The 9,408-nt window shown below is 42.2% G+C and overlaps 1 protein-coding gene across 1 annotated transcript; it reads left to right on the forward strand.

Annotated features, from left to right (window-relative positions):
* Nucleotides 1-1,669: 1,669 nt before the first annotated feature.
* LOC306985860 (uncharacterized protein) lies at nucleotides 1,670-9,071 on the forward strand. Its single transcript, XM_079588593.1, has 20 exons — nucleotides 1,670-2,887; nucleotides 2,977-3,116; nucleotides 3,382-3,586; nucleotides 3,675-3,779; nucleotides 3,918-4,111; nucleotides 4,220-4,361; nucleotides 4,453-5,205; nucleotides 5,310-5,410; nucleotides 5,488-5,607; nucleotides 5,692-5,739; nucleotides 5,837-5,920; nucleotides 6,004-6,069; nucleotides 6,640-6,728; nucleotides 7,248-7,305; nucleotides 7,559-7,609; nucleotides 7,688-7,732; nucleotides 7,992-8,056; nucleotides 8,152-8,229; nucleotides 8,324-8,401; nucleotides 8,480-9,071. The coding sequence occupies exons 1-20, from the start codon at nucleotides 1,801-1,803 to the stop codon at nucleotides 8,937-8,939; spliced, it is 3,969 nt and encodes a 1,322-aa protein (XP_079444719.1). The 5' UTR covers nucleotides 1,670-1,800; the 3' UTR covers nucleotides 8,940-9,071.
* Nucleotides 9,072-9,408: the final 337 nt, after the last annotated feature.

Genomic DNA, 9,408 nt, shown 5'->3' on the forward strand with positions numbered 1-9,408 from the left:
GGATTCTAGAATATATTTGATCTGGATATTGGTTTTAGTAACAGAATATATATATATATATATATATATATATATATATATTCAGATGCAAAAGCCTTTAAGTGCCATCAGAATTTATTTTCTAGAATTATCATTTTTATCAAGCTTGTATATAAGTTAGTAATTTCCCTTAAATGACAATTAATAATTGTCATTGCCATTTAAGTGAAATTTTATTTTATTACATTTATTTCAATATATGAAATGTATTATCAGGTTTGAATTTAATATTGTTAACGTGTTCGCAAAGAGGCATGATGTAGCGTCCACGCTGATTCTTTATGGTGACAGATAACATTGGTGGGCGCATTGCTTTGTTTTGGGAGAATTTTGGTGGAGGTAGGTAACTTTGTGTAACAGTCTTTTACAGGTACAGAATTTATAAACACACATTGTTTACTAACTTCGTTTTTCACGTAGTTAGTTTTTTAACAGAGTTTTAGCTTTCTCACCTGAAGATTCCTTGGATTCAACGCAGCAGGTAGTAGCTAGTGCTAGGAGGGGGAGAAAAGTAAGTTGAGCTTGGTTAATGTGCTCCATATATCTCTTATCTATAGCTACATCTGTCAATTTTGCCGAGCGGTCACAAGCCCCAGCCCACAAGATGTTTTGAGCAAGGATGCCAATTTCTCCACTGCCCCTTTTGCCCACTTTATAAGGGTGACTACTCAAAAGTGGAAACACATTTACAGTCCCATCTGAAAACAGTGGTACAGCATGGAGGTATGTTTAAGGATTCTTTGGCTGATTCATTGGTTTAGATTAATAACCTTTGTGTTGATATGAATAAGTTGAGGACACTAGCCGTGGTCAAGAAGGCACTTGTGTTTGGACCAGTTATTAAAGCCTGCTTTGTTTTTTACCTTCCTTTCAGAGGTTGTGATGTATACCTGCAAATGGGGCTGCAGAAAGGAGTCCCACTACCACTGCTGTGCTTGTATTCTAATGTTTCAAAGAAAAAAACAACTGCTTAGACACCTCAGCACATGCCACCGTCAGCCAGCAGAAGGCCAACCCCACCCTCAGCCAGCAGAAGGCCAACCCCACCCTCAGCCAGCAGAAGGCCAACCCCACCCTCAGCCAGCAGAAGGCCAACCCCACCCTCAGCCAGCAGAAGGCCAACCCCACCCTCAGCCAGCAGAAGGCCAACCCCACCCTCAGCCAGCAGAAGGCCAACCCCACCCTCAGCCAGCAGAAGGCCAACCCCACCCTCAGCCAGCAGAAGGCCAACCCCACCCTCAGCCAGCAGAAGGCCAACCCCACCCTCAGCCAGCAGAAGGCCAACCCCACCCTCAGCCAGCAGAAGGCCAACCCCACCCTCGGCCAGCAGAAGGCCAACCCCACCCTCGGCCAGCAGAAGGCCAACCCCACCCTCGGCCAGCAGAAGGCCAACCCCACCCTCGGCCAGCAGAAGGCCAACCCCACCCTCGGCCAGCAGAAGGCCAACCCCACCCTCGGCCAGCAGAAGGCCAACCCCACCCTCGGCCAGCAGAAGGCCAACCCCACCCTCGGCCAGCAGAAGGCCAACCCCACCCTCGGCCAGCAGAAGGCCAACCCCACCCTCGGCCAGCAGAAGGCCAACCCCACCCTCGGCCAGCAGAAGGCCAACCCCACCCTCGGCCAGCAGAAGGCCAACCCCACCCTCAGCCAGCAGAAGGCCAACCCCACCCTCAGCCAGCAGAAGGCCAACCCCACCGCCAGCCAGCAGAAGGCCCACTGCACTCTTTTTCACCTCAAGCCTTAGAAGGCCCACTAAACCCTATGGAGGCCATGGTAGAAGCCCGGCTACACCCTGTGGAGGCTATGGTAGAGCTTCATCAACCAAAAAAAACTGTTGGCTTACGTTCGAGGGTCAGAAAGGTTAAGTGCACAAAGTGTGAATTAGTGCTAAATAAAAAAAATTTAAAGCAGCATATGAGACGACGCCACTCAACTGTCAAGGAGGACATTACAGCCGACCGTCATCTGGCATGTCAGCCAATAGAGATTGAAAGGGGAATATTTGCTGTTGTAAAGTCCTTCAGCAGCAATAGCGCACCCATCCATGTACAGAAGCGGACATCGGGGCCAAGCCATCAAATTCGTTGTGAGCAGGATGCCTGTGTGCGCAACACTGAGGTGATGCATAGGAGTGGGTTTATATCCTTTGATTGTGCCCATCTGCAGTCCCTGCAATACTGCCCACCACCCCTCAGCCCTCAGATTGAACTAAGGGAGGATGTTCTGAGGGACATTGTCAGTAGCAGGTGGTTCAGCGAGGAGCGGAAGAGGGCATGTCTTCTGAAAAAAACGGCGGCAAACGCTGAAGGGATCCCCTTCAGTGTTGATGTTGAGGTGGGAAGCTCTTCCTCAAGAAGATATGTTTCCATTTATGAGGCAAATCTGTCTTACTATAACAAGTTTGGCAGAGTGATGGTCATGTTTGACACAGCAAATAACACCTGGCATTGCCATTGTGTTAAAGCCAAACAGGCCTGTGTCCACAAGGCCATTGCAAAATGGCACTTTTTCCAGACAAGAAAGGAGCTCTTCACGGGAGATGAGAGCGAGGATACTCAAGATAGTCAGGGCTCTGAAGACAAGGTGGAAACTGTCACCTCAAGTGATTTTCAGTATCCCCCTCGAGATCAGGATTTGGGGAGAATTGTTAGGTACATTCACAACAAGAAAAGGCTTCCTGCAGACTTGCCAGCAAAGGTGTATGGGTTGACAAGTGAGACAGAAGTGCCTAAACATCTGATGCCCAAAGAGTGTGTTTGTCCTGAATGTCCTGGTGATCTTCCCCTTGGTGAACCCCTGATCATCAGCAAATCAGCAAAAATCATTACTGTCAAGGGAATCATCGAGGGTCTGTATCATGTTTAAACTAAAATTGACATTTATTCTTCCTTTTCCAAGTTGTATATACCACTAAATGCTCCAATGATCTCATTTCAGGTGTGACAACTTATGGGAAAAAATGCAGTAGATGTGGAATGATGGTGCGATACCAGGAATGGGAGGATGGCTTACATAACTTTAATGACAAAGTCATTCTAACCCTCCATTTTTGCCTGTATCTTCGGAACTGCCTCCAGGTCAAATGTTCAAAAATTCAATACGTGTGATTTTTGTGATTTATGAATATGATGTGACCATACTGTATGTTAAATGCGTAAATCTCATATTCCATATCTTTATGCACAGTAGGCCATTAATTAAGTAATTAGAACTAAGGTGCAGGATGAGACTTCTTAGCTGACAGTCATGACATTAGGCCATTAAATACATAATTGGAACTTTCCCAGTTGCACACTTTTATGGAAGTACATTTTCTAATTTATTATTGATGTTTTATTCCAGACTCACACAGCTCTGGGTCGAGCCATCGAGACATGGGAGCTGACGTCGGGACAGCAGTACCCAAACAAAAATAGCCTAATACATGGATACCTACATTTTGAAGCATTGACAGACCATGATTATAACTTCTCCTGTGTCCGCTGTGGACATCACCCTCCTGTGGTGGTCATGGATCTCCACAAGAGCTGTGTCTTCAGCTTGGCAGGTACAATACGGGTTTTATTTGTATGGTGAACCCCTCCACCCCTCCAGGTGGTCTAACTACAGTATATTGATATTTCTTTTTATTTTAGTCAGTGAACTAGAGGATCCACCAGATGGATTTGATGGGGAGGTGGACATTGATGAGTTCTGGGACTCTCTATGTTTAGAGAGGATTGCACGTGGTTTTGTTCCAAGTAAGTGACTTTTTAAATATAATGTTTCCCAGAGATATATAATTCCTTTGTTACCTTTTTTCCCCTTGTCTTTCTCACTCCACTTTAAGAATTACAAAGTTCATTTCTAGCCATCAATGCAGACTGTTTTTCTTTCAGGTGATAAACAAAATCCTTTTGCCGTTAAACCTACGTACCACCACTGGGCCCCGTGGATTGGACCTCACACCCGCAAATCCAACAAGGTGCTCAATACGGAGCATGAAAAGGTCCACACAACAAGGCACCCAAAAGAACAGACAGAGACTGACATAACAGAGGACAGGCTATTGGATGAAGTATCCAATTTGAAGGTAAACAGGTCTATGTGTTTTTTGTTGTTGTTGTTTATTCTATATAATCAATATAGCTAGTATAAATGTGTTTACAGTGTACACCTTTATTTTGGTAATCTATTACAGGTCCATGCCATCCGAAAGCTCTGCAGGGAGTGCGGAATTGATTCCCAAGGTTCCAAAATGGAATTAGTTCTAAGGCTGAGAGAAGAAATGAAAACCCGAAGCAAATTTGATAAAATTTTTCAAAAGGTTTGGGGAGCATCTGGTAAGTAAAAAAAATGTCCCAACAATGTCTTTTCTCATTGGGCTACTGCTGGTAATTTAGTTTGACTTCCTTGAACACTTGTTCTCCTCAGGTGGCTGGGCTGTTGTTATGTGCCCCTGTGGGCAGGTTGTCTCGCTGAAATTTAACATTAGGGCAGAAAGTCCAAGGGACTTCACTGATTTATTGTTATCTTGGAAACACATGCCCAACATATGCATATATGATTTTGCAAGAGGTCTGGCAGTGCATGCTAACCTTAGAGAGCCCGAGACGATGCCTTTCAGCCCTCATGAGGGTAGGCTGTTGGACCCCAGCCATGAAAACTTGCAGTACGCATCTAATGGTGGTATGGTCAATTTACCATGGCTTAACACTAAGAAAACTGTGCCGGACCCGGGTGGCCATCCATTGACTGGGTCAGCAGACCACTATTGTCTCTACGACAGATTCCATGAGGGAAACACTAAAGACCCGAAAGATATCCTCCGGAGGATAAAGATGGTACCTGAACTGGCAGGGAGAATTAACAGCCAGGTTGCAGAACAACTCTTCTCAACCATGAAAAAAAACAATTATTACATGAACATGCTCTCGCCATCTGCTCATGTTTTCATGATGCGTAATGTTATTCACAATTACAATCAGCGGAAGAACAAGAAGATCAAGGAGGAATTAAAGAAGCTTGTGACTCCTGAAATTCAGCTGTGTCTCAATGAGCATGGTCAGGCAGAATTCTGTGCCTCTCAGCCAACAGGACTTAGCCCCGACCCAGTTGTTGCCGCCTCCTCTCAGCCAGCAGAAACGGGGTTCAGCTCAGACCCAGATCTTTCACCACCCTCTAAACGTAAGGAAATCTTCTATATTTTATGCATTGTATTAGTGATTGTGTATATTTATTCAATAACACATTTCCTCTCATTTTTGTCTCATCTCTTTATTTTGAATTAGGTTCAAGGTTACAGTCGCTCTCCTCAGCTGTTGACCGTACTAATCCCAACTTTACAGTTGCTGATTGGAAACAAGAACCAAACGCAAGACTCTGTGAATTAGTAAGTTTGAGATTAGTTTTTGTGAATTAGACATTTTAAATATACATCCATTCATAATGTTCTGTATATTTCCCCAGCTGGACTATGTGCTGGATAGTAAGGGTGACCCTAAGGAGGAAATTGTTCAAGCCAACAACTCGATCCTCACAAGGTCTGACTTTTGGACTCTGGGCCTAGAGCGAGATGTTGAAGCAACGGTAAATCTGATCCAAGTGTTTAACTGTATTTCCTATGGTGTGAGATGATTAATTGTCTTACTAATTAATCATTGTTTTTTTTAGATTGCAAATTGTTGTTTCAACATTATCGTCAAGACTGCAATTGCACATGTAAGTTACATTTAACATAATCTGTGCATTCAAGTTTCCTGACTGTATACTTTTGTTGCCTACACAAAGTGTGTTATGCGTCTGTTTTCAAATAAAGGGCATTGCAACCGTGACTGTGGATGCCTATGTGGTGGTCACCTGGCTTCCTCCATATGAGGCTTCTCCCATTGCTAAAATGATTGTGAGTAGTAATGTAACAGAACTTGTACCTCAGCTTTAACCTCACGTTCAAGTTCCTCTTTGAACTCTTTTTATTTTCCTCAGTGTGACTTTGCATCCAAAGACGTGGTGCTTCTCCCTGCCTGGCAGCCTGGGCACTGGACATTGTGTGTGAGTAAACTCACTTTGAAGTGGCTTTTTTATCTGAAATACTGTGCTGTTATTATTGAATCATCATTCATGCTTTGTTGGTACATTTCATGCAGTACATAACAACATTTTTGATATGCATAACGATTTCAGGTCTAAGAATCTAACCCAACCTTTTCTGGATCAATTCCAACTTCTCTATGCCCCCTATTTTGGATTGTGTGTTGAAGACTCTTACCATACACTCCCACCTCCCAATGAAATTAATGTTTTTGGCCATGCTGAACATAAATTTGAATGATATTTTGTTTCAGCCTCAAAGAATGGATGAATGAGAGCAATCACTTGTAAAGCACTTTGTATAAAATTATATTCATTTAATATATATATATATATATATATATATATATATATATATATATATATATATATATATATACACACATGCATACATGCATGCATACACATATACATATACGGTACATACATATATGTAAATGCACTATTTACTATAACTGTTTTGTTTGACGTAAGATTTGGGTCTTTAACCAACCCTTATCTTGCCATTCCATGAAATAAAACTCTTAACAGGTTCTCAAACCAAGACAGAGGATTATGCAGTATTTTGATTCAAGACACCCTAGTGGCTTTGGAGATGGCCGCTACCTAGAAATCTTCAGGTTTTTCATAGAAAGCTGAATACTGGTTCCCTATGTTCATATCTAACTCTGGGTCTTGCAGCAGTAACTATATTTTTCTATTCAAAGCAATTTCCATGTTTACACCCCAAAGTAGTTCTTCATTGGTTCACTAGAAACCTCATCTGCATCTTTACTTTAATTGTTTTTTTAGTTAGACCACCCAAATACTGCTTTGAGAACCCAAAAACTTAGATATGATCATGTTTTTTGGAAGTATGGTAGTTCTGTTTTGGACTATACTTCCTTTTTGTTTAGTTCTGCATTTATGGTTTTGGTTCATATGTTCCATACGTTCTAAGTCCCTACTAGGAATTGCTGCTACTCCCAGGTCACTTTTTAGCATGGGAAGGTGTAGTTCAACCCCATTTTTAAACCATGCTCTTAGGGCTCAAGGTGGGTATGTGTAGTCATGGTAGAGATTCAGCAATTCCTAAAGGGGTTCAATGTTAAATTTGAAAGGCATGAATTGCAATTAACTCGTCTTCCAAACCTTTTCAGTAACCTGGCTCATGCGGTGTCCAATGGACCATGGAAGTCATTTTACTTGGCTGATGAGGTAAAACGTGTGGCTGGAGCACGATTCATTGCATTTAGTAAAGTAGCGTACATAGGCAGGTGTCTTGATTTTTATTTATTATGATTTTATAAAGTGACGCTGATGGACCCTAGTTGCTGCTAAATGCAAGTTCAAAGCACATTGTGTTGCACTTTTTGTATGATTTAAGGCTACAAAATGAGTGTGGATATCAGTAGGCATCATATAATAAGAATCATTGATAATAAATCACACACCCCTTTTACCACCACAGGGCGCATCTCCCCAGCATCAGAGCAACAGCTGTGGTGTGTTTATGCTGATGGTGAGATGCAATAATTTCAGAAGTGATAACTGATTACTAGTTTGCAGAACAACTAACACATTTGTATGTTTATTTCAGTATGCAATGTATTCTACCCTCCAAAAGCCATATGATTTCAGTGAGGTGAGTTCGTTCAAATCTCAATCAGATTTGTAGTGTGAAATATAAGGCTTTTAATCATTTTGTCCTATCTGGAGGCTACAGTTAACATGCACCAATAGGCCTTACACTTAACTTTGTCTGTAGGTACTGTACTTGCTGAAGGAGATGGCAACATCTGTAAAAATGTACACTGCCATAGATCCCATCAATGAGTAAATAGTACTGTAACATGGATTTGTATCAGGCTATGAAGACATTTAAAGCATAACTTTATTTTCAGGTGGACATGCTCTCTATCAGGAGGTGGTGGTGTGGGCAGCTGCTGGAGACCTTTACATTAGAAAGGTGTTACATACTGCGTCCATATTTTGCCATTTAATTATATTTGGTGCTCATGAAGATGGAAGCCAATATACTGATATCTCTCTCTCTCGCTCTAGCCCTGCAGGACTAGCTGGCAGACCCATCTCACCCTCTCCCCATCTCAGCCACACCTTACAATCTCCAAGCAGTGAAAGGTATTATATACTGTGTTCATATATTGCTATTTATTTATATTTGGTGCTTATGACGATGGTAGCCAATATACTGATCTCTCTTTTCTTTCTCTAGCCCTGCAGGACTAGCTGGCACACCCATCTCACCCTCTCCCCATCTCAGCCACACCTTACAATCTCCAAGCAGTGAAAGGTATTATATACTGTGTTCATATATTGCTATTTACTTATATTGGTAGCCAATATACTGATCTCTCTTTTCTTTCTCTAGCCCTGCAGGACTAGCTGACACACCCATCTCACCTTCTCCATCTCCCCATCTCAGCCACACCTTCCAATCTCGAAGCTGTCCATCAGGCACACCCATTACAACAGAGGACAGTCCATTCTTACCACCTGTAGTCCTTCAGCGTATTATTGAAGAGACACTGAGTATGGACATGGCTATGCTTGGCGTGTTCAACAGAGTTTCGAAAACTTTCCAGGAACTCACAAAGCCATTCCACCCCTCCGTTTATATTAATGATAGTTTGGCAAGGGACCTCAAACTTAAGAAAGACAGTCTGATGCATATAACTGTTAGAAAAATTTATAAGACTGCAGGCCGTGGCAGCGGCCTTGCACTACGCCTCAAAGGCTTTTCCAAAAGAAGGAATTGGCCGAGCGCACGTCTGGGGCTGAGGCACATGGCTTATGGCAGGTATCTGATTGAAGATGTCTGCCTACCATAGTGTTGTTCTCTGAGTCTGTGTGGTTAGAACAACGTCAACACTTTTATTACTCATTTATTTTATTTGTGACATGTTTTATTTTGTAATCCCTTTCATTTTTGCATGCCAATAAATCTGTTTGTTTTATACTGTATGTACTACAATGTTCAAGAGTAAATTGTTCAAGAGAAATTACTGTATTTTGTGTCTTTATTGAAAACATCAAAAGTGCCTGTTGGAAAAGTAAGTGAATCCTTGGGGTCAAATAGCCTACTGTTTGAGCCTTCATTAAGTGCATCTGCTAACTGGACTGCAACAGCACAATGTCCCAAGTGTTAATTTAATCGATTCATTACTTAATTCAGACATTAAGACGACTGTATTGTTTTCGGAATGGATCTCAAAGGGTTCCTTTATTTGAAGCAACAAACTTATATCTAGGGCAGGGCCATAGAGAGATCTGTGTCCTCAACTCGTAGAATATAATGAA

Source organism: Phoxinus phoxinus (assembly GCF_949152265.1).
Source record: "Phoxinus phoxinus genome assembly, chromosome: 18".
NCBI classification, from domain to species: Eukaryota; Metazoa; Chordata; class Actinopteri; order Cypriniformes; family Leuciscidae; genus Phoxinus; species Phoxinus phoxinus.

Excerpts from the sequence above, each read along its gene's own strand:
- LOC306985860 (XM_079588593.1), top strand. The coding sequence starts at position 1,801 with ATGGAGGCCATGGTAGAAGCCCGGCTACACCCTGTGGAGGCTATGGTA. Across the intron at positions 3,117-3,381 it reads ATCTTCGGAACTGCCTCCAG|ACTCACACAGCTCTGGGTCG; the intron begins GTCAAATGTTCA and ends GTTTTATTCCAG. Across the intron at positions 5,921-6,003 it reads CTCCCATTGCTAAAATGATT|TGTGACTTTGCATCCAAAGA; the intron begins GTGAGTAGTAAT and ends TATTTTCCTCAG.